The following is a 26,254-nucleotide window of genomic DNA, read 5'->3' on the forward strand; positions in this document are numbered from 1 at the left end:
TTTCCTCGGCGCACTGCGCTGGCCCGCTGGGGAACGGTAGGACGTCGGTGGGGTCGGTGGCGGCGGTGGCGTCTGGCGACGGATGTCGACGGGGCGGCATTTTGGCGTGGACGGAGAGGAGCGTTGTGGCACACTGCAGTGGCGTAGCTCATAGTTTCTGGCTCGGGCAGCTGTGTTTGGGGAATTCGAAGCGATTGCCGAACTTCTTCTCGCACAATTTCGGCGATCAAATCCACTTCAGGCTGCGCTGAAGGCAACAGTTTGCGCAGCTCTTCCCGCACGATCGCTCAGATCGTTTCACGCAGGTCTTTGGAGTCACTGGCTTGAGCAGCAGCGCATTCTGGAGTCAGACGACGATTATACTGTCTGGTGCGCATGTCCAGGGTTCTTTCGATGGTGGTCGCCTCGGATACAAATTCTTGGACGGTGTTCGGTGGATTCCTCATTAGTCCCGCGAAGAGCTCCATTTTGACCCCTCGCATGAGGAAACGAACTTTCTTCTCCTCAGGCATGTCTGGGTCAGCGTGACGGAATAGGCGGGTCATCTCCTCCGTGAAAATTCCAACCTTTTCATTTGGTAGCTTAACCCGGGTCTCTAGTAGAGCAGCGGCCCTCTCTTTGCGAGCGACGCTCGCGAACGTTTGCAGAAATGTGCCGCTGAAGACATCCCACGTTTAGAGTGTGGACTCCCTATTCTCTGGCCAGGTCTTTGCGGTGTTTTCCAGGTAGAAGTACACACGACGGAGCTTTTCTTCGTTGTCCCAGTAGTTGAGGGCGGCCACACGGTCGTTTGTTTCTAGCCAGGTTTCCGGGTCTTCAAACGATGACCCATGGAACGTTGGTGGTTCCATGGGTTGATGAATGACGATCACGGGCTGGGACGCTCCGGTTGTCATTGTCGCTGCTGTCGAGGTGATGGCCTTGGTCTTCCGCGCCTTGTCTTGCAGAAGCCCGTACTCCGGTGGCAGACCTTGCTGTCAGCGGCTTGTTCGCTGCTCCTGGTTGGCATCGGTGTCTTCTCCGCGACGTGGGTTGGGTTCATGTCTTGACGGGAGCGTCCGGTACGCGAACGAAGCAGAACCTCCACCAGATGTCACGGGGTCGTGACGTGCCCGAAGACCGGAGACTTTACGTTGGGATTTAACTGTTTATTTGGGTGAACCTGTGCCCGGTAAAGGCAAAATCTGATTACAGTAGCAGTCTTGGACTGATAGCGGCGAACGGAGCGTCGGCCGTCGATCAACTACTGACTAGCGGCGAAGTGCGTCGGCATTTATACTCTTGCCATTGAATGTTCTAGCGTTATCGCTGGCGGTGGCATATGTTCTAGAATTATCTGTACAGTTCGGAGAGTGGGCGTGATCTTATCGAAATGGTCTGGCGATAACAAAACTTGAGAAATGGAACGTGGCAATATTTTCCAGAACACAAATAGGATCAGAGTATATTATCGCTGATGTGAATTATCTCAGCGTATAAACGGCAATAATGCCACATATGTAACATTACTCTTCCTTTTACACTACTTTGTATCTCCCGCATCCCATTCTCTTGCGCAGGTTAGCACCCCTGTGTTTTCTGGCATGTTTTTTTCCTTCACACAATTTTCATGAACCCAGAAGCCTAGCTAAAAAGCCTTGTGCATCAACTTTTTATTTTGAATAATTTTTAACAGCTAGGACGGATATTTTGTTTTTTAGAGGACACAATGGCTGCTGTCTTTCTTTCACGTTATTATTAATCCCTACGTTATTATTTCGCTGCGTACGAGACGATGAACAAATCTTTAAAAAAATCGTATATTGTTGCAAGATCTTACAAGGATAGACACTTTCTGCAATCGTAAATAGCATTAGGTGAGACCTTACACAAACCGTTTTAGTGGCGTTGGATAGAGCACGGAAAACCGGAACAATTAAGACATTATGCAGCGCGACCTTCTGCGTTAGTTGTCGCGTGCATACTAGATGGGGTCTCACATATGCACAATGAGGACATCCTCACTACAGTCACTCAATACAATATTACAATTGTCCTATGAAAGTACTGATCGCGGAAAAAATAGAGTGAATGACCTCGTCTGCATTTTTTTGCCTGCGTACTAGCCGCGCAAGCGGAGCTTACAACTATATTACGTGAATTTTATTATCAACATAGTTTCCGTAGTGACTGTGTAGCTAATGAAAGATTTCTCATATCAGTAAACCATTTTGATAAAACTTGACGTTTTACTTAATGTCTTAAACAGTGACACACCGATGTAAATTAAAAAACCTAGAATGATAATAAATATATCATTTATTATGCACTTTCCGCACAACTCCTGTCGCAGGGTAAATCTTGGGCCCCCTAATTATCGAGGCTCGAAGATATAACTCGTATATTACCATACTGTATGCAGTGAGCATGTATTGCCTAACGTTAATAATAGTTCTCACAGCTCCAACTTGACGTTAACTTCACGTTAACATCATTAACGTGATTTTACCTGAAACTGGCTTGCTCAGTTGTTTATGTAAAGTATTTAAATGTATACGTCGCTTACCAGTATTTCTCTCTCCAAGTTGGTGACGTATATATTGCAACGCATTAAAAGGTCATTATAAAATTTTTTATTTATCTTCTTATTTACACATCGTTGTACTTTCTTCATCCTGTTCAAAGTACGTCATATTTATGTAAAAAAGCAAAATTGGATCGGTAGCTGCTCGATGCCTCTAACATTAATCCTTGTCAGTTGTAGATTGCTGTTTACCCTGTGAAATAAGGAGAAGGAGATGAGTTATACGTGTTGCTCGTATGAACCACAAGAACGTACAGCTAGGGGCTGCAAACGTTCATTGTGCACATATTGGTGACGCTTTTATATTGTCTAAGTTTTCTTCTACGTAGAATAAGTACTACGATGTTTGTCGAATCGAGGTATTGATTGATATGGAAGGTTTAACGTGCCAAACTAACATATGATTATGAGAGACGCCGTTGTGGAGGGCTCCAAAAATTTCGACCACCTGGGGTTCTTTAGCGTGCACCCAAATCTGAGCTCACGGGTCTGCAACATGCCCGCCTCCATTGGAAACGCAGCCGCCGCAGCCGGGATTTCATCCTGTGACCGGCGGGTTAGCAGCCGATTACCTTAGCCACTAGACCACCGTGGTGGGGCTGTCGAATTGAGTAAGAGGCCTGAACAACCGTATTTATCATATATATTTTCTATTCACCATTACCCGTGCCTACATTTTGCGGTCAACATAATGGAGGTATTTGCCGCTACCTGCTGCTCGGCTTTGGGATCCCAACCTTCATATGTCCAGGTTAACATGAAACGCTATTAAGGATAAAATTTAAAGGACTGTTGCAATGCGGCTGCCAACCGATGTTGCATAATTCCTCATTCGGAGTGACCAGGAAAAGAGGACCGCTGATGTTTAGTTGCAGTAGGCGGCGTTTGCTTCTATATTAACATTCTCGTGCATGCAAGGACACCTGCAGTGGCATCGACCGATTAAGAATATTAGAAAATAATGGCAACCTCAAGTTGCGCTGCAATAGAGGAATGAAATGCTTCAATTACTTCCAAACATCGCTTTGACATTTGTTTCACCACAGAGGACGTTATAATTTGAATGTTTCTTTGCTTCAGATTGTGGTACATTTGCACGAAAGGGCTTTTGCTCTATACGACTCCACACGAAAATAGATTCCAGCCTGTCTTCACTTTAGAAATAAAAACTGGGTTGACTGCGCGTGCGCAGCCTAGATTTCGGTAACACCAATCTTTAGAAATTTCGCTCCGTAGATAAAAAAACGTTACTGCAAACTAACCTATTGGGTTGTTAAGTTTTTTTACGCCATGTGACGAGTGTACCACAACGTAAAATTGTAAGATAGCAATACTCACGCGACATGTGCCCGCCCACATGACATGATACTAGTCGCGTGATATGTTCCTGCCAAAATAACGTAACTCTTGTCACGAGATATGCTTTTTCTCTAATTGTCACGTACTAACAAATAATTCACGTGACGTGTTTTTTTCCGAAACTTGGGATGCGACTCGAAATCGTGTAAGACTAAACACGTGATATCTTCTCGCCGAAATTTCCTACTACCAGGGAAGTGACTCGTACTCGTCAAAATCTTGTAATAGTAGTCACGTGACTAGCTACACTGTTGGTTCCTGCTTTGCGCCACTAGTGCAAGCTGCAGCAATGTTTGTTTTATTGCGCAAAGTTCTTTTTCAGGGCATCAAAAGGGTTTTAAGCTATACCGCGATGCAGCAGTGGCTGCGGTCCTCGGCTGCTCACACCAAGGTCGTGGGTTTAATCCCTGCCGTGCAGGTCATCTTTTCATACTGTCAAAATGTGAAAGGCTCGCCTACGGTGTGATATCAGTCCACGTTACGGAACTTCAGGCGGGGTTTCTTAACTCCATAGCTGTAGGAACCCAAGGCGGGGCTCCTTCCACTATAGCGTGCCTCATCATGATATCACAATTTCAGCTCGTAATATTACAGATACTAAATAGACTGTCAAACACGTGTGAGAATGAAAGGACTGCACCGCATAACTATTGACACTTTTTCTCAATAGTTCGATACAAACTGCGCAGTCACTTCTCATAGTTCGGAGTGGTTGGTCCGTCTGAATTTGTTGCGCCGGTTTTATTCGTATCAAGGAGAGCGCCCGCTTGTTTTTCTTTTCTTGAGGGCGAACGAAGAGTTTAACATTTGTACTCCTCTAAAGCTACAACTTCACCAAAGAAGCGTGAAACAACAACCAATGAACGTAACCAGTTCATGCTTACATACGTTAATTAATTAACGTGAACATAAAGACCTTATGCGCGCTGCTCAGAGATGGTTTAATATGTTTGTGGTGAGTGGGGGAGTTGGGTAGTGTTTATGAATAAGGAAGGAAAATTTATTATTTTTGCGAACCATCAGGGAGCACGGCTAAGTGCCGGTATAGCTGGCGGCTCGTCTACGTGGCTCGGCGCCACAATGCTGTGGCGTGCAACCAGAGAGGGTTACGTCACGAAAAGTGGATAACGCTGCGGCGTAGCCCGGATAGCAGCAAGATCAAACAATCGCTAAGGAAAGAGAAGAATTGGTGGAAAGAGGAAGGTATTGGAATAAGCAATCCAGCAAAGTAGGTTTTCTACCCTACACGAGGGAACGGGAAAGGAGAAATCAAAAGAGGGGTAGGAAAGAGTGAGAAGAGAGAGAAAGATAGCCCATAACAGCATGCACACAAACATTAGTGAGTTACATGTTTATCACTTTTGCGCACCACGAGACATTCCTAAGACAGCCGCTTGTCCAAATTAGCTTTTCTTAGAGACTTCATCAGTTCTTTGGTCGCCATTAGTTCAATCAAGAATCGGCGAGCCCAGCCGAAGGATGTATGTAAATATAAACAGAACAAACATTGCTTTGTTGTTTGTAATAAATACAATGGAGACAACAAGTTTGGCACGACCGATATGTGTAGAACGGCAAGCCGAAACAGAATTTGTTTCAGTCGGGACACCCGTCCTGGACACTACATCGTAATGAAGAATATGGTTGAACGTATTGCTCGCGCAATTTCGATTTCATCAGTAAGGACGTCGCAAGGTTTCACAAGAAGCTTTTTTATTTCCCTAACTGTGCACGAGACCATGAGCCAAATGATAAAATTGACAAACATACTCTTGTATTACCACGACAAATTCAATAGCTGGAGCGAAAAGTCTTGCTGTAACCTTCCTTTATCCAATGAGGTCCTTTTCCCTAAAAGCTGTTGAAATGTTGAAACCCTCGAACATCAAGGCTGCGCGAACTTTTATACTTTCATTCCACCTTGCTCCAAGATAGTTTGAACCAATTCATTCAAGGCGTTCAAGCCCAATAGAACTCCCTGTGCCACTTGAAAAGGCCTACAATAATAGTGTAGTTGAGGTCAGAAATCAGTAGATTTCCAAGTCTTCCAGAAGTAAAATACTTCTTCATTACTTTGGCGAGAAGGGCATCTTTAGCTTGGTTTCATTCACAAAAACAACTAAAATTTTTATGTTCTCTGGAGAAAAGAAAAGAGGGAAGATATATTTGCAAGTATTGTGGTTTATTCGCAATGTCCCATTCATGAAACTCCAAAGTAAAACTCATTTTTTTTTGTAGTCGGTTTGCCATATATTGGAACTCGCTAAAAGCGGCATCAATTTTAACATTGTGTTCATTTCAATTGAAAAGTATGAAAAAATTACTTATCGAATATACTTCACGATAATGGAAGTACAGCAGCTTAGAAGAACACAGCGAATATTTTATTATTCAAGCATGGTTTTGATATGGCGGAGCGCAGGGGTGCTTATATGTAGGGGTGGGCTGTAGGCAAGAAAAACCTGGTATGCATAAGGCCTCGTTAATCAGACCGCTCACTCGCGAATCCATGCGGCAAATCTCCCTTTTGCGTAAAAAATCAAATTTGTCTGAGAAAACCCGATTTCTGGGGAAACTTCGTATGCCTGATCATCGATATATATATGTCGCAGACATTTTTGTTGGATGTAGCCACAAACGATTTTTTTTTGTATTGACGTTAACCCAGTTTAGTGCTGAAAAGACTTCTGCACGAAGGACAGCGATATATAGCAGACTTCGATATAGTTGGATTTTACTACTGGGTACATCACTGGGTTGGTTGTCTTGCTGCAACTGCATTTATATGTATTTGTTTATTTTTCAAGCGTTGGGGTATTTATTTTAAGTACTGCATAGGTTTGCGTGTTGCCTGATTGGCGCGTACGGGGCCCTTCTCAGAATGGCAACAGAAATATTTCTTGCGTAGTGGGCACTTAACAACTGTGCCTGCAATAGCCATTTATTTTAGTTTGTAATGGTCAGTGTTAGGTGCAGAGTTGCTCGTTTTCTTACGGGATTGTTGATGCATGCAGCGAAAACCGAAGCAGGTTAGCAGTTCTTAAGGCGATTCGCATGAGGGCCAATTACGTTATCGCGAATTGTGACCTCCTCTTGTAGGCGAAGGCTGAGCGCCCTCCAATGTTAGGAACAATTTTTTCTGTTTTTGTAAAATAAATGACAGAAACACCTGAAGAGGTTATTTCACAGCCACTAGCTACTGAAAAAACACACTTCTGCATTACCGTGTGGAATTACTGGTGTTCCGGAAAGCATTTTCATGAGACATACAACAAATCCGGATACTTTTGTGGCTCTAGAGCGCAAGAAAAAAATCATTGCGTTTATGCATTTACGAAGACGACACGAAGTCGAAAGTAATCCTTTTGTTGCCATCTACAGAAAGCTTACCGCACTTAAAATGCATAGTTCTTCACTGACTCGAATATCGCAGCTGTTGCACGCTGTTTACACGTCACCTGATTTTGCACTGTCACCATGATCCGTCCTCCATTGACGAATTGATGATGTTGTGCGCTGACGCCATCATGTGGCGTCAGAGTGCTGCCGACGAGACGTCACTATTCTTGGTTGTGCTGGCACCGACGCCGCCGCACTTCAGCCAATTTTTTTTGTGTCATGAGGCATCTAAAGTTTTCGCCTTAGTCATATTCAACTTGGAAGGATGTATGGATGAACTTTATTTGGTTTTTCAGAATGCGCTTTCATATTTCTATTTTATTTCATATTCAGGTGTTTAAGACTAATGCAACTTGCTCTTCCAATGTACTTTAGAATGTGTAATGAACTCCTCCAGCGTGTTTCCAGATTCCACATCACCAGCTTCAGGTTGCTTCGAAATTGGAACTTGGTTCCTCCAGAAGTCGCCCCAAGTCAAAACTTCTCAATAGCTTCAGTGTAAACTGTAGATCTGACCAATTTATTTTGTTATTTCTGGTTTAAAAATGTATGATGAGGTGAATGAGTATGTTTGTATGGGTATGTTCAGGTAACTATGGCAGTATGCGACTCTACAATGCAAAATACTCAACAAGGAATGTCGTTGGAAAAGTTTATTTTGTGTTTATTTTCTCTTGCTGGAGCACTTGTTCATCCTCACGCAAAACTTGCGCCTCCCTGAACGAAACTGCGTATAGCATCAAGACCGCCTTGTATTGTACTGTTAGTAAGTTGCTGGATATTATTCTTGACCACTTCTGCCAGAAATTTCGGTGGTAGAAAAAATGTGATGACAGAGCTTAGTGTTCCTATTGGTGTTAAATTGACATCGATTTCTTCAACCGTCATAAGCAGCTTTTCCAGTATAAGAATGTTGTCCCGCCTGCGAAGAAGGACACTTGATGGTCAGTAAAAACACATGACACATATTGCACGTGGGTAACTATATAACGTCAATTTATCAGCACATCACAATAATTTGTCTGGTGCAAGCTTTGATGGTGTAGCTGTATCATAGAATATAAAAGAAAGAAAAGAACAATGCCGTAAAGTTTAACGCTTGTGCCTGTATCGTAAGTTCTTTCATTCCTTGCCAACAGGCAATGCATTTATCAGTCCTGCATGTCGAACATCGCGCCATTCTCACTGCAACGTAGTATATTCCGTAGCCCCCCCCCCCCCCCCCCCCACAAAAGGACCTTTCAGAGATAATTTTTCCTTCAGACAGTGCAAAGACAGTGCAAGACTGGTACTACCTTTTTGCCCACATCGCCATGTCATCTTAGTTTGCTCAATTTAAAACCACTGTTAAAAACCATATTTTATTTTCGTAAAAATGACGTACTGCTGTTTTTATATTCTTTGTCATTGTCAGTGCTGCTTTGCTTTCTTTTTTGTTTCATCTGTTACGTTTTTTTTTGCCCACGCCTCATGTATTGGCCCTCGGGAACATCGAAGTACTAATAAACTAAACCAAACTAAAAACGTTAGCCCTGAAAACTCCATTTTTTTATTGATTCTGAGCGTCTACTTCTCGCAGACTGGATGCCTTTACGTTGTATGCAAGTAAACATTGGTCAGCGGCTAACTCCTAAAAAAATTTCGCGTGCTTTTCTACGCCAGAAGGCAGGAAAGGAGTGTTCCACACTCGCCGTCATGGCTATTGGCAGCGCTAACACTACCAGGGTAAACGAACATATATACAACATGAAGTGAATGGGATGATGACCACTGCTGTGGATCTGTTGTTAAAGCATTGGACCCATTATCCGAAGGCCACAACTTCACTAGCTGCAAATTAACATTTCGTCAACTTTATTTTCACTCACAGTGCGAATATGATCCCCTATAATTGGCATCATTGTCTGTTGGCTATAACTAGTATTGAAACAGTAAGTCACGTTTGTACACTTAAGCACTTCATAGCTGACATTTTATGTTACAGCCGATATAGGGTTGGAGAAATATGCTATTACATAAAAATCATTGATTATACAAATAAAGCATTCTGATAGAAGAAAAAAAGCACAATTTTCTGCAAAGATGATGACAATGATTCTAATAGAAAGTACCAGTGGGGGGGGGGGCAACAAATTTGTTGAACGAAAAAAAAAAGATTAATGTTTACGACCTAGACGGGCAAAAAGTGACACAAACGGCGCTGACATTTTTTCTCCTCTCTGTAAAGCCCTGTTTTATATGTTATCATTGAAACCCAGTCACTGGCCCAATCTGCATGTATACTTCACAAGTTTACATTTTAAAATAATTGTGACTTCATATGAAGAGTTCAATTTAAGTGAAGTAGCTTTGTGAAAGCTGGAAGCAGAAGTTTTCTTATTCTTTGCATTTATTATTTACCAATACTTGCCAATACAGCCCATAGCGGCCCTCTAGAACAGGTGTCGGTAGCCTGTAGCCCGCGAACCTCACGTGGCTTTGAGAACGATGCCACAACTCCTACTTTTCTCTTGTCACAATCTGTGTGAAGGACGACATGACAGACAGCGAGCAAAAAGAATTCGCATGCCCGGCGTGCTTGCACACGTTAGTGCTTTTGAGCCAAAACTCAACTTTCTCCAACAAAGGACAAGCGAGTCTGATATCTGTCATACCAATTGCTGTCAAACTCTCGTGCGACACAGGATTACTCATCTTCACAAAGAAAAAAACACTGTCGAATATTACCCATTGAAAAAGGAGTTCGAAGTTGGGTTAGGTGATTTTCAATAATTTCGAACAGCCCCCGAAGCTTTCGGAGTCGAGTGCTAGTCACCTCGCAGACTGTTTTCGAGATTGAAGCAACTATTAGCACCTATGATAACAGTGTTCCGCAGTAAAATCGCCTGCGGACAGAATTTCTGAATAATGATTTTTATTAAACTAAACTAGCGTTTCCGACTACCCGATGGACACTTCCATGATTTTCTATATCTTTCAGTGTATGTCCTAGAAGTACATATTTCAAACGTGGATAAGCATGTGTATCACCAACAGCCGCATTGAAAGAACTTTCTAGAGACGACAGTATTTCTTAGGATACGTTAACGGAAAAATGGTGTTCTGTGTACTGTGTACCTGTTGCTGGTCATTCTCTTTAACGCCCCAGCCACTCGGCAGAAGCTTAACCCCTCGCTCGAAACCCACCTATAATGATCTGGTGGGTGTGTTCATACTTTTGAACATTGTCAATCACAAAGCAAATGTTTCGTATTTTTGAGGCACTACTGCAGTATGTAAGTAAGAAATTGTGCTTATTTATTTACAGAAGGAATCGATACGCACTGTAAGCAAAAATCAGCCCATGTGAAAGTTTGTCCAGCTTACGAGGCCCCCAAACTCTGCAGGACCAAATAGTTACTTCGTCGCAGCGGAGTGAACTCGGCACATGTCATCGTAAAACGCCCCTTGGTTTAAGACGTACTCAACAAAATTCACTTTAAAAAATTGTGCTTTTGGGGAGTTTTCCTGCTACAAAACAGTAATCGTCGCATACTTTGAGTACTTCCCTCGAGCTGTGACCATGATTCTGGTCGTTGGTGGTCGCGAAAGGCGCATGCATTATCAGGGTGACAAGCATTTTCAACAGGAGATAGGCAACCGCCGGGTATTCAAGAAACAGAACGCGAGCAAGTCAGATGACGATTAGTGTTATGTAGCAGAAATACTCTCCGAATACTGCATTTTTTCTCAGAGTGTCGGAACAACTGACGAAACATCAAAATTTGACTTGGAAGATGCCATGGTTCCGAAAAACAGAGTTAATTTCTGGTATTTTTGAACAGTTGGCCCAGCTATATCTTTTATGAACTGTGAGCGGGTGGCTGATGCTCACGAGCGTGAGCCGTGACATCAGAATTGCTGAGGTGCATGCAGCATGCACTTATTCTTGTCCTCGTCTTCCTTTTCTCCACCTCTCTTTTCCAGCCACTTTTTCCTTTTTACGACCCAGCCGGAACCATTGTTCGCTGCTTTTTGATGTTCATAACGCTTCTGGGAACTATAGTGGGAGATGAGCGAGTCCGAAAACGTGGGTGACGCCTGGCATTCTTGGCTTGCCCGTTTCGGTTGTTCGTGACGTCACCAAACGTCACTTTGTCGAGTTCACTGCGCTGCCGCCTGAGGCGTCAGTTTTATAAAATAACGCATTAAATTCATTATTTTCCCGAAGTTTCTGCCTGGAATAAGAGTTGCCTCTATTGATTTGAGAGACCAATTGTTCTATGTCATTAAACATCTTGGCGAAAAAACGTTTGTTCAGCATCCATTGACAGATTTCATGGACGACATCACCTTGTTAATGTTCCCATAAAGGTCAAGTAACTAGAAACTCCCTGTGGGTGTTTAAAAAAAAGTCATTGCTCTGTCACAAAGGCGAAGCAATGAATGCGATAGCAACAAATTTGAACATCACGCATAGAATGACAAGCAGATCCAAACGTGCCCCACGTTTCTCATGCACAAATGACGGACGAAACGTACTCACAGGTACAGACGAACGCGAATAAGCGTCTCAGTTGTTACTTCGTTGTGTCTGAAAAGCGCGCTTTTTTCGCAAACCGGGACTGTTCAACGAGTGCAGTGACCTTTGTGCGCTCGGTAACTTCAACAGATTTGTTTTCATAAAAACCCAAGGCCAGCGAAGACGTAATACAATCCTTCCCACCGCTTGATGAGGACGCGCTAGTTAGCGTCACCCCTCTTCTCTCCGCGGCGCAAAGTACGCGTGGGAGATGAGAGCGCGCGCCAGCGAGTCGCAACGATGTGGTGGCGCATGCTCATTGCGCCATCTTGCACGTAATGCTGAAAACATGATAGTTCCCTCGGAGATGCCCGTCAGGAGCGGTAAGTGTAGATATAGATAGCTTGCCGTTGGAACGTTGAAGGAGGTGGTTCTTCATGGCTCAGTGGTTCCAAGTTCAATGCCGCGCGCCAGAGTTTTTTCCTGGATTATTTTTCTTTCTTGCGTTTAAACACACACACACACACACACACACACACACACACACACACACACACACACACACACACACACACACACACACACACACACACACACACACACACACACACATATATATATATATATATATATATATATATATATATATATATATATATATATATATATATATTGTAACGGCGTTTATTTTCACTTTGCTGAGCAGAACGCAGAAGTAGAAGCAGTCAGCAGCGTTGCTGATGGCGATGCCCCTGAGGCGCAGAGTAATGCCGCTGAGGCCCCTATTCTTTACTACAATCGCCCTCCGCAGAAAAAGGCGCCATCCTGGTGGATTATGGAGAAGAATCAACTAATGAGTCATAGTGCGGCTTGAGGCGAGAGACGTGGACAGTGAGACGTGGACAGTGTCACAGCTGCGGTAGTGAAGGTCTGTGGATGGGATGACGGGCTCCACGATGTAGTCGACTAGTGACGTTTGCTCTACAACGTGGTATGGTCCGAGGTATTTGTGAAGAAGTTTTGCGGAGCGGCCAGGTGCACGAAACCATACCAATGAACCAGGGGGAAAGTTTAGAGCCGAACCGTCTGCAGGTTGGCGTGATTGCTGCTGCCACTGGTCCTCGGTAGAAAAAGAGCGGGCAAGCTGGCGGCATTCTTCAACATGTCAGTTAGCTTCGGATAGAGTTGTACTTTCGAACTCATCAGGCTTATATGAAAGAATAGTGTCTATTGTATTGGAAGGTTTTCGTCCATATAGAAGATAGTACGGTGAAAATGCAGTAGTAGCTTGTACGGCAGTATTATATGCGTAGGTGACGAACGGGAGAGCTTGGTCCCAGTTTGAATTATCAGAGGCGACGTACTTCGACAGCATATCGCCAAGAGTACGGTTGAAGCACTCCGTCATGCCATTCGTCTGAGGGTGGTACGCTGTATTTGTGTGGCGCACAATTCGGCACTCGTTGAGGAATTCCTTCAAGGTGTCAGGCAGGAAGGCACGGCCTCTGTCACTTAAAGCTCGCGAGGGGCACCACGACGTAGAACGAAACTTCGCAACAGAAACGCTCCAACGTCAGGGGCTGTGGCAGTCGGCAGCGCGGATGTTTCGGCATAGCGTGTGAGATGGTCTATCGCAACAATAATCCAGTGATTACCAGCTAGAGTTGACGGTGGTGGTCCGTAAATGTCAATGCCGACGCGATCACAAGGGCGACTAGGTCAAGGAAGAGGTTGTGATGGTAAGACTTGCCCGGGAGGCAACTTTCGTCGTTGGCACTGAGCACACGAGCGAATGAATTTCCGCGCGTAGTTATACAAGCCACGCAAATAAAATCTGAATCGAAGCCTAGCGTATGTCTTGAAGAGGCCTGCGTGGGCGCACCGTGGGTCAGCGTAGAAAGCTTCGCACGTAACAGCTCGAAGAAGGCGGGGTATTACAAGAAGCCACTTGCGATTGTCGGAAACGTAATTGCGTCGATAAAGAAGATCATTTCTAAGGCAGAAGTTGCTAGCCTGGTGGTGGAGAGCACGAGACGATGAAGAATTGAGAGTTTCAGAAATAATGCTTATGAGGCCACTGATACAGGAATCCTTTCGTTGTTCCACCGTCATGTTGCACAAGGTGGATGACGCAAGTGAAGGTTCGAGGGAAGAGAGGCAAACACCTTCATCTGATATGGCTGAGCGAGAAAGGGCGTCGGCGTCCGTGTGCTTATGACCGGATCAGTAAATAACGCGAATGTCGTACTCCTGAAGTTTGAGCGCTCAGCGAGCAAGTCGTCCGGTAGGGTCTTTAAGTGTGGATAGCCAACAAAGGGCGTGGTGGTCAGTGACGACGTCGAATGCGTGACCATACAGGTAGGGGCAAAATTTTCCAAGGGCCCAAATAATAGCTAAACACTCTTTCCCGGTAACGGAGAAGTTAGCCTCCGTTTTCGTAGAGTTCATTAATCGACATAATAATCAAACTCTGCCTTTCGTTGCGCGAGCACAGCGCCAAGTCCAACACCACTGGTATCAGTATGAAACTCCGTGGGATCGGCAGGATCGTAGTGCCGGATGATGGGTGGTGACGTTAGCAGGTGGCGTAATTTGGTGAACGCATCGTCGCAGGCTGGTGACCAGGTTGAAAGGTCCTTGTTGCCGCTAAGAAGGTCCGTAAGGGGCGCACATATGGAAGCAAAATTTCGGATAAAACTCTTGAAGTATGACGACAAGCCGACAAAACTTCTAAGTTCCTCTAAATTCTTCGGCTTTGGAAAATCGGCGACTGCTCGAAACTTGGCGTGGTCGGAAAGTATTCCGTCCCACGATACGATGTTGCTAAGAATGGTGAGCTGCCGGGCACCAAAACGACACCCCTTGAGGTTTAGTTGAAGGCCGGCGTCGGTGAGGCATGTGAGGACATGCTCGAGACGATTTAAATGGGTGTCTAAATCGGCTGAAAAGGCAACTACGTCATCGAGGTAGCATAAACGTGTGTTCCACTTGAAGCCTCATAAAATGGTGTCCATCATTCTCTCAAAAGTGGCTGGAGCATTACAAAGGCCGAAATGCATAACGGTAAATTCGTATAACTATTCAGGTATGACAAATGCTGTTTTTGGTCGGTCAGATGCTTCCATAGAAACTTGCCAGTATCGACAACGTGAATCCAGCAAATAGAAATATTCTGCTCCCTGCAAACAGTCAAGGGCGTCCTCTATTCGCGGTAACGGGTAAACATCCTTACGGGTTATCTTGTTTAAGCGTCGGCAGTCGACACAGAACCGAATGAAGCCGTCTTTTTTCTTAACAAGAATGACCGGCTATGCCCAGGGATGGTTAGAAGGCTGTACAATACCCCGTTGGAGCATGTCAGCAACCTGGTCCTCAATAACATGGCTCAATAACACAGAGACGTATGGCTTCCTGTGTCAATCACGCCAGGCATGTTTCATGTGCCACCGAGGCCAAAAGCGTGGCTGTCAAAAGAAGTCTGAAACTTTTTCAGTAGGTTGACCAACTGGCTTCGTTCTGAAGAAGATGTTGCGACATCGATGGAGCAGTGGAAAGCTTCAAGGAGTGACTGGTCAACAACAAGGTCACAAATGAATGCGCTGCGATCCGCAGAAACTAAACTAGACTGAGCGTCGAAAATGTGACGGGCGTCAATCGGGTGCACGTGACCGAGACCTCCCCATGGAATAATGGTAAAGGCCATTCTAGCGTGTTGCAAACGAGCGTCTTCGTGACGCAACGGTGGAGAGTAAGGTGAGCAACGGGCAGTGGAGAACATTTGCGTTGAACGAGCTGAGCAGAGGGCGTAAACAGAACATCACCGTCGGAAATAGCGTCACACAACAGTCAACAGCAGAAAAGATCACGGTAGTAAAATGGTGTCGTCATAAACAGGCAGTGGATAATACGAGGGAGGCTTCGACAGCGTCAACATCAGGAAGTGCAGACAGCTCAAGTTGAGTGCGACAGCAGTCAATGACGGCATTATTATTCGCAAGGAAGTCCCAGCCGTGTATTATGTCATGGGAACACGATGACAGCACTACGAATTCGATGATATATGTGACGTTATGATGAATGGGCGACGTGGCCTGGCGCATACCTCATGTTTATTCCATTCTGATCTTCTTCCCTCTCTGCCTCTACTACTAACTCCTAACCATCGCTACCTTCTTACGTTACAGGATTCCTCCTCTCCCCGAAAGAAGTCGCGTCAGACGAACATAAATGAAAACTGAACATGCACGGCTTAGAACTGAACACTGTCAAAAAGAGAAGATCATTCCAAGTCCGAGGAAGTTTCCGTTAACACACTATAGCTTCACAGGAGAGGACAGCAGTCCGGGGTATCAAGTACAGCTCTGGAGGGCGAGGCTGGCTGTTGCGCTCTGGACAATATAAGCATGCTTTGAGCGTGAAGTCAGATGAAAACACAGCCGGTATTCTTGCGATGAATGAACGTGGTGTGATGGCCTTGAAGCATTGGCTGGATGATTTGCGCAGGTGTCGTGCTATTTGTCCTGATTGGAACCCATGCGTCGCCACCCGTTTGCGTGCTTGTTGACCGAGGCTGGTGCGGTGATTTCTGCGTCCTTGCGGAATACAGGGTATGGTTTGGCGCCTTTCTCGACGTTGTATGTCGTGCTGCCTGAGTCTTGATCTCGACTGGAGAAAGCTTACTCGACGTCCCTTGGGGAAATATCCTGGATTCGATGCTATCTTTGTTTCGAGCGAGAAATCTTGACGATGTCTTTGGTTTGGTGGACATGTTTGTAAACGGCTTTCCATAAACCATGTGTGTTCTTCCGAAGATGATTCTATTTGTCGTCGTCCTTGTTCGTATAGCCCTTGGAATCTGTTGTTCTTGGACTTGCTGGCATTGATGATGTTGCTGTGAAAAGACCCGTGGTGGCAGCCCTTTTTCACAATGACACTGACTTTCTGGGCCATTGAATGTGGTGTAGAGTGGGCAGGTAGTAGTCTCTAGGCTGTTGTGCTGCATTTCGGGTAATGAAGGTAATGCTTCAGAGTTGATAGATACATCATCAGGGGCTTCTTCTTCGCTGTTCACTGCCAGTGGTTCTTGCGCCTGAATCTGGATGGTAGGTCCAGGGCTTGGCTGAGTATTCTCCGAGCTCCGCAGCTCTATCCCGACCATTGTGAGTGTGCTAGATGTGAGGTGGACGTTGTGAGCGACGAAAGAGCCAAGTGACAGAAAACCAGGAGGTAGCCCAATTGTGCTAGATGGAAAACAAGCTGATCCAATGTGTGGAGACTTATTTTCACTCTTTGAGTCGTCATGGCATTGTTCGGCATTTTCCTCATGTGTCAGCTGGTCTACCATGAACAAGGCGTCCTTATGGCACGAATAGTGACCGTTAGGAGCTTTTGAAGAGCTGTGTCGTAGAAAACCAGGTGGTGGACCATGTATGCGAGACGAAACATGAAAGGCATCAGTAGGGTGAGCGATGTCTCGTGTCTTATGTTGAAGCGATGACTTCGGAAATGCTGACTTTCGCGCAGAAGGGATGCGTGCTTGACGGTTAGGTTTTTCCCAATATACGCATGGCCTTCTGTAAGTAAACTCATGTGCCACTTCGTCTTGAGGCAGTTGTCGATTCGCGCTGGGCTTTCGAATGATTGAGGACTGCTCAAGGAATTCACGATAGTGTGTGGTTCTCTCTAGATGGTTGGCAATGAGTAGGTCTTGGTCATAGTCGTTAAAACAGGTAATCATCTCCTCTTAGATTTTCAGCCATGATTCGTCATTTTCAAAGATGTGGGTGAGGTAAAACTTAAATGCATCACCGGAGATGTAGTCAGTGAAGTTGATGATCATCTCCCGTTCTGACCAGGATACAGCGGTAGCGTGGAGTTCGAACAGGTTGAACCAGTCCTGTACGGGTCCGTCATCCGCTGATCCGGTGTACTTGGGGATGTCGAGGTCAGTCAGTGGTTCTGTCATGGTGCCAGTAACTGAATGCACCTGAGATCACCTCTTCTGAGGTCGATATTCAGTTGAAGCGTACTGCAGGTGGCTTCGTGAATGATGTGAGGTTGATGAGTGGTGGCCAGGTCTTCATCCTGTCGACTCGTGTGACGCTATGATGAATAGACGACGTGGCCTGGCGCATACCCCATGTTTATTCCATTCTGATCTTATTCCTGCTCTGCCTCTACTACTAACTCCTAACCATCGCTACCTTCTCACGTTACATATACACAATCCCTTGGATGACGACTCGTGTGGTACAGGTGGCGAGAGGTGTTACACTTTGTGCGTTAGCCGTTCTAAGAGACAGGTCGGATAATGGCGTCAGAACTTTGCGGAGTTAGCGGTACAGGTGGGCAGAAAGGACGGATAGAGTGGCTCCGGTGTCGACAAGTGATATGATGATGATACCATCGACTGAGACTTCAATCACATTAGCTGGACAGGGGCGAGCACTTGTGCATGACAACTGGGACGCAGTTCGTTCCGCGGGAACTGCTGCCGTTAGTTTTCTTCATCGGTGGGTTCGGAACGGCGACGCACAGGTGAAGGTGACCTTCAACATGGAGATGGGGAGCGGTGGGTTGGGCCTAGTGGATGATCAGAGGGAAGGAAGAGGAAGGACGGCTTGAAGGCGCAGAAGAAAACTAAGGGTGGAAAGAGGGCATTCGTCGAATGTTCGGAGCAGCCTGGTGACGACGGCAATAACGCGCCACGTGGCCAACGCCGCCACAAGCAAAACATATCAGACGGTTGTCGTACGTCCGCCATTGGTCGGTGTAGACGCCGAGTTGTGGCTGGGGGGGGGGGGCAGAAAACTGCCGCCGAGGTGGCAAGGTGGCGGTTAATACATCGGCGGCGAAATGAGCGGTGGCGAATACATAGGTGCTGGCTGGAACGCAGACTGTCGAGGTCGAGCAACGGCGTTGGCGTACGTGAGAGGTGCGGCGAGTGGCGGCGGTTCACGGGCGGGAGGAAGAGGTTGTGCGACCTGGTCTTGAATGAAGTCGTGGAGTGTAGATGTCAATCTGCGTGGTTAATCGGGTACCTCAGCGTGGATGAGCTCTGAGATCTTTGAGAGAGTATGGAAATGGTTGTCTCCTACACCAAGAATAGATAGGCTGGACAAAAAATCGTCAGGCGCCTAGGGACGTCGTGTGGAAAGACGTTGGCTGCGCAGCTCGTCGAAACTCTGGCATAACTCGGTCAGCTCTACGACAGTGCGAGGACTCTTAGAAAGAAATATTTGGAAAGCGTCGTCCTCAATGCGCTTAATGATGGGCTAGATCTTAAGCTCTTCAGACATCGACTCGTTAACTCGTTTGCAAAGGTCCAGAATGTCCCCAATATAGCTTGTGAAATCCTCACCAAGCTGCTGGGACCGAGTATGCAAGCGTTGTTCAGTACGGCGTTTGCGTACCGGAAGCCGTCCGAAAACTTCTGTGAGGCTCGTTTCGAAGAAGGGAGATCCGCTTCGTTTCGACAACGTAGGGATATCCGCTTCGTGGTTTATGAACCACAGCTTGGCTACGTCCGATAGGCAGAAGGAGACGCAGGCCAACTTGGCGGCGTCATCCAATTTGTTGTGGGCACTCACTCGCTCGTACATACAAATCCAGTCGTCAACGTGCTCGTCCTCGGTGTCTGAGAAAACAGGGGGATCTCGCAGATGCAAAGAGCCGGCACAGAAGACAGTGGGCGGTGCCGGTGGAGGAGCTAGAGCGGCGCTTGCGTCGGAGGGCATAATGAACCGCAGAATGCGATTCCGAAGCTTCAGGGTGATCGAAACCCAGCAGACTCCACCACTCGTAACGGGGTTTATTTGCAGAGCAGAACACGCACAATGAAAAGCAGTCACAGCGTCCGGCGAAGCGCAGCAAGCACGAGCTTTTATATATATATTGCCACAGGCATTGAACGAGGTTTAGCCCTGCCAATGCGAGTATGTGCCATGGTGTGAAAGAAGAAGAAGACGGCTGGTGTGTGCTCGTGCTCTAACGTTCGGTTCGGCTCGACGTCCAGTGCTGCTCCTGTGAACAGACGTTGTGGTCGTTCTGTGATCACGTGACATTTTCTGGTGGAGGTGCGGGGTAGTGTTGTATGCACTGCAATCAGCAGCAAGGTCCCGACACTAGCCACGACTTGGAAGAACCAGCTGACCTACGGCGTAGCAGGCGACAACTAGGCCTACCTCCTGAATTCGGACCATTTCCTCAACTCGGCAGTACTATGGCTAGTGCGGGAACGCAAACCCAAGAAACATCAACGCTGCCTCCTCCGTGGTTCTTCAACGTCCCGCGTACTCCGAAGCCGTTCCACGGTGACCCTTATGAGGACGTCGATGACTGGCTCGACGACTACAACCGTTGCGGCAGCGTCAACGAGTGGAACGAGCAGCGAAAGCTTCGGTACGTCTACTTTTATCTCGAAGACTCTGCGCGCACTTGGTTCGAAAACCATGAAGCCACTATGACAACCTGGCCAGAGTTTTGCAACCAGTTGCGAAATACTTTCCGAAGCTCTGACCGAAAGGAGCAAGCGGAACGACTCCTCAATTCCCGAAACCAGCGTCCGAACGAGAGTGTTGCCATGTTCGTTGAGGACATGACGCGGCTGTTCAGGCGAGCCGACTCTTCAATGACGGAAGAAAAGAAGGTGCGCCTCCTAATGCGTGGAGTGAAGGAGCAGCTGTTCGCGGGACTAGTGCGGAACCCTCCCGGCACTGTAGAGGATTTCCTTCGCGAAGCCACGACAATGGAGAGAATGCTAAGGCAGCGTTCGTACCAGTATGAACGTCCTGGCAGTCTTTCGTCAGTGTCGTCGGCCCTACAAACACCTGACGTCACGACTGTAAAAGACCTGACGGAGCTCGTGCGCAGTATTGTGCGCGAGGAGCTGCAAAAGCTGCACGTGGTGTCTTCTCCGCCCCATGTTGCTGCTTTAACGGATGTCGTTCGCGAAGAGGTCCGGCAGCTGGTGCACCCCATGACGACTCTGCGTGCAGCCGAAGTTCAACCCATGACGGCCCCGCGTCCAGCCGAAGCTCCGCTATTAACGTACGCGGAAGCACTGCGTACTCCTGCACCGGCTCTTGGCTATCCGTCCCGTCCGCCCACCCTGCAGACGGCACCGTCGTTCTACTCGGGACCACCGCAGTACGGCAACCCACCCCTTACACGGAAATCCAGTGTATGGCGTGCTCCCGACAACCGGCCTCTTTGTTATCACTGTGGTGAACCAGGTCACATCTACCGTGAGTGCGCCTACAGGCGCATGGGTCTTCCCGGCTTTCGTCCGGATGCTCGTCGACCCAGAGATGGTGAGCGGCCCCGTGCTATCGCCGAATACTTGGCAAGCCAACGATCCTCGAACCTTCCGCGTCGCCAATCCCGCTCACCATCTCCACGGCGTTCCACGTCTCCTGGCCAACAATCAACCTTTGCGGACGTCCTTGCAGGAAGATCACCTAGATCCACAAGCCCGCGCCGGGGAAACTAAGAACAGCGACCTCTGGGGGTGAGGCCGCTGTTGATCGACCGTTACAAGACCCTCCCCCGATTTGCCTGCCGACATCCGACGACATTCTTTCACCGACGTGTGCCATCGACGACAAACAGGTCTCTGCTCGTATCTCTGTTCTTCTCGACAACCACCCGCTGACCGCTCTGGTAGATACAGGTGCCGATTATTCTGTTATAAGCGCTGACCTCGCTGCACAGCTAAGAAAGGTAACGACACCTTGGGGACATGGAACCAACCTCCGCACTGCGGGAGGTCACCTATTGACACCACTAGGAATGTGCACTGCCCGCCTCCGAATTCGTGAGTCGACGTACATTGTTTCCTTCGTTGTATTGCGCGAATGCTCCCAAAACCTGATTCTCGGAATGGATTTTCTCCGCGAGCATGGAGCCATTATTAACCTTCGCGACCTGCTCATAACGTTATCCAACGACCATACAGCCCTACGAAAGGATGCAGTTGCGCCGACCACAATACTTCGAATTGCTGACGACACCATCGCACTGCCTCCGCGAGCTAGTATGTTGGTAACGGTGGAGAGCGACTGTGACAACAAGAGTAGTGGCATCGCGGAAACTAACCTCTCGGTGCTCTTGGCTCGGCAGATTTGTGTCGCGCGTGCTATCGTCAAACTGAGACATCGGCGGACTCAGCTTCTGATCACGAATTTCGGCGGCCAGTACCAACACTTAGCAAAGCGAACAGCAATCGCGAACTTTGAAGCCATCGATGACGCAGAATGTTCCACTATCGCTCCGATTGCCCCTGCTGCCGAAAGTAACTCTGATATAGCCAGTACGGTTGACGTGAATTGCCAGCTATCCTGTGCGCAGCAACACCAGATACGCATGATTTTACGTACGTATAGTGATTGCTTTGCGTCCACCTCCAAAATCAAGCAGACCCCAACCGTGAAGCACCGCATTATAACGGACCCTACCGAACGGCCTGTACGACAGCACGCCTACCGCGTGTCGCAAAAAGAACAAGAGGCAATACGTTTTCAAGTGAAACAGATGCTCGACGACGACGTCATCCAACCCTCGAACAGTCCATGGGCGTCACCCGTCGTACTTGTTAAAAAGAAAGACGGCACTCTTCGATTTTGCGTCGATTACCGGAAGCTCAACAAAGTGACGAAGAGAGACGTCTACCCTCTCCCACGCATAGATGATTCACTGGATCGACTTCGACATGCCCGATATTTTTCCTCAATGGATTTACGCAGCGGCTACTGGCAGATCGAGGTCGATGAACGGGACAGGGAAAAAACAGCATTCATAACTCCCGATGGCCTCTACGAATTCAAAGTGTTACCATTTGGATTGTGCTCTGCACCGGCAACGTTCCAAAGGATGATGGACACCGTCCTGTCCGGTCTGAAGTGGGAATCCTGCCTCGTGTATTTAGACGACGTCGTTGTTTTTTCCAAAACATTTGAGCAACATTTACAACGACTTCAGTCCGTCTTCGTCGCTATTCGATCCGCAGGCCTATCTCTAAAACCGGAGAAGTGTCATTTCGGCTACGAAGAACTAAAGTTCCTCGGCCACCTTATCAGTCACGATGGCATTAGACCAGACCCAGAAAAGACCATGGCTGTTGCTGCATTTCCTCCACCTTCGAACAAACGGAATTTGCGCCGGTTTTTGGGTCTCTGCGCCTACTACAGGCGCTTTGTCCAGAGCTTTGCCAACATCGCTGAACCCCTTACCCGTTTAACGAAGGAGGATACTCCTTTTGTGTGGGGTCCAGAGCAGAGAGCCGCCTTTTCCCAGCTTCAGCAGTGCCTTCAGAGTGAACCCTTACTAGGGCACTTTGATGAAGATGCCACCACCGAACTTCACACTGACGCAAGCAACATCGGTCTTGGTGCAGTACTCGTCCAGTGGCAAGACGGCGCTGAACGTCCCATCGCTTATGCTAGCCGCATTTTGTCATCTGCGGAAACTAACTACTCGACCACGGAAAAGGAATGTCTTGCTGTTATTTGGGCGATAACAAAGTTCCGACCGTATCTGTATGGCCGTCCATTCAGAGTAGTTACGGACCATCATGCCCTCTGTTGGCTGGCCAATCTCAAGGACCCTTCAGGGCGCCTCGCGAGGTGGAGCTTACGCCTTCAAGAATTTGAGGTTACAGTCGTCTACAAGTCGGGCCGCAGGCACACTGATGCTGATTGCCTTTCGCGCGCACCCCTCGCGACGACATCAAGGGACGATGATACCGATGGCCATTTTCTTTGTGCAGTCAGTGAATCCGACTTGGCCCAACAACAGTGGAATGATTCAGAGATCCAACAACTTATCAAATACCTTCAAGGTCGCAGCTCGAGTCCACCATCGGCATTTGCACGTTCAGGGTCATTTTGTCTCCGCAACGACATCGTCTACAAAAAGAACTTCGAACCTTATGCGACTGAGTACCTCCTCGTCGTTCCACCAGGGCTACGTGCTGACATTTTATCTGCCTGCCACGACGAGCCTTCCTCCGGCCACCTAGGATTCGCACGCACCCTTGCCCGGATTCGGACTCGCTACTACTGGCCAAATCTCACCCAGGATGTCAAGCATTACGTTAAAACATGCAATCATTGCCAGCGCCGTAAAGCCCCACCTGTGCGCCCTGCTGGTTTATTACAGCCTGTTGCACCCCCGTCACAACCGTTTGAACGAATCGGCATGGACTTGCTTGGGCCCTTCCCGAAGTCACATGATGGCAACCGCTGGATCGTAGTCGCTACTGACTATTTAACGAGGTACTGCGAAACGAAAGCCCTACAACGAGGCACCGCCAATGAGGTTGCGTATTTTTTTATCAACAACATCGTCCTCCGCCATGGAGCGCCAACAGTTCTTATCACTGACCGTGGAACAGCCTTTACAGCCCAATTGATGCAAGACGTCACGAGACTTAGTGGAACAGCTCATCGCAAAACAACCGCATACCATCCACAAACCAACGGTCTGACGGAGAGATTAAACAAGACGCTCGCTGACATGCTATCCATGTACGTCGACCGTAATCACAAGAACTGGGATGCAATTTTGCCATACGTAACGTTCGCTTACAACACTGCGGTTCAAGAGACTACGGGTTTCACTCCATTCCGGTTGCTTCACGGCCGAGAAGCCATTACGATGCTTGATGCCATGCTGTTGCCTGACACTACCGATATTACTACTGATGCGAACGACTTTATCCGGCTCGCCGACGCGGCCCGCCAGCTTGCACTCAAGCGGATCCGAAAACAACAACGAATCGACTCGCAGAGGTACAACTCCCGTCATCGCCATGTCATTTACCAACCCGGTGATCTGGTCTGGCTGTGGATACCCGTTCGCCAAAGGGGCCGCTCGGAAAAGTTACTTCACCGCTACTTCGGTCCCTATAGAGTACTACGGCGCCTCACAGATGTCAACTACGAAATTCTGCTTGAAGACACAGCTCAGCGATCTCGACGTTCCCAACAGGCCGACATTGTTCATGTGTCACGGATGAAGCCACACTACCCCCGAGCCACCTGACACTGCTTCTTCACGCGTCTTTGTGCGTGTACGCGACTACTTTAACTTTTAATCGGCATTGGTCATCGGGGTGGTACTTTTTTTTTTCAAAGGGGGGGTAGTGCCACAGGCATTGAACGAGGTTTAGCCCTGCCAATGCGAGTATGTGCCATGGTGTGAAAGAAGAAGAAGACGGCTGGTGTGTGCTCGTGCTCTAACGTTCGGTTCGGCTCGACGTCCAGTGCTGCTCCTGTGAACAGACGTTGTGGTCGTTCTGTGATCACGTGACAATATATATATATATATATATATATATATATATATATATATATATATATATATATATATATATATATATATATATATATACGGACAGTTGGCTTCTCTCAGTGTTGACAATGGTTCTTCCTGTTTTTTACTTTCTTTCTTTTTTCGTCTTTTTTTCTCTCTTTTTTTTCCTTCTTCCAGTTCCCTCTCACTCTCGCAAACGTCTTTCAAGGCGAGAGGGACGCGGCAGCAATGAAGTTCATGTCAGTATAACTCATCCCCTGATGAAGGGAGGTCCCCTCCCGAAACTGTTGGGAAATAAATATATTTATCCTTGTTGACAACGCTCCCGTTGTGCCATATCCCATATATATATATATATATATATATATATATATATATATATATATATATATATATATACGTATGCATGTACAGTAAGGGACGGTGACATTGACGCCAACACCAGCGGCAAAGTTGTATGGGTGGCCATGTGAGCCTCTGTCAACAGACAACGAAGCTATCGGTGCCCCGATGATTTTCAATGACCGGTTGGTGTTTATTGCAAGCGTTTCACTATATTTCGCACTCTTGAGCCACACTGGAGATCGGTCTGATTCCTCAACTAAACGCCTCGAATATCTCGCTTCGAAGTGCCGAATTACGAAAAATAGTGAAGAATTATTTCATAGTTACAAACGTAGCAGTAGCGATCGTCTGCAGTCGCCCGTGAAGTTTCACCCCCTAAAACTTCGAAGCGATCCGAAGTATGCTTTGCTACACCCCGGATGGATGTGGCGGCCGGTGTGAAAGCTGCGTCATCGGTGACGTGCTCGCTGTCTTCTCGAAACGCCGCTGTCTTCCCGATGTGTTACCACTATTTCACCGGTCTCGAAGGCCTCGATATACGCCTCGATATACGCATAAGGCCACGATATATGCATTCAGTATCAAGCCGGTGGCGTAGCGAACTCACGCTGCCTCAACGGCCGCCGTGGCGAGCTCTGCGAGCTAGCACCGATCACCGGCGAAGAAAAGAGCGAGTTTCACAGAAAATAAAGGTTGCCAGAATTATTAACACTTTATCTTCTCATAAGTACCATACGATCGCAGCTGTCAAAGATCAAACACGATGGCGAGCGCTG

General features: G+C 47.3%; 1 protein-coding gene across 1 annotated transcript in view; it reads right to left on the reverse strand.

Annotated features, from left to right (window-relative positions):
• Positions 1-7,959: 7,959 nt before the first annotated feature.
• LOC119178466 (uncharacterized) overlaps positions 7,960-26,254 on the reverse strand; it is a 39,431-nt gene continuing 21,136 nt past the window's right edge. The window contains exon 5 of the mRNA XM_037429674.2: positions 7,960-8,243. Coding sequence (XP_037285571.2) covers positions 8,018-8,243 — 226 coding nt within the window. The 3' untranslated portion in view covers positions 7,960-8,017. The remainder of the gene's footprint in view (positions 8,244-26,254) is intronic.

The sequence above is a fragment of the Rhipicephalus microplus genome, chromosome 1 (genome assembly GCF_043290135.1).
Source record: "Rhipicephalus microplus isolate Deutch F79 chromosome 1, USDA_Rmic, whole genome shotgun sequence".
NCBI classification, from domain to species: domain Eukaryota; kingdom Metazoa; phylum Arthropoda; class Arachnida; order Ixodida; family Ixodidae; genus Rhipicephalus; species Rhipicephalus microplus.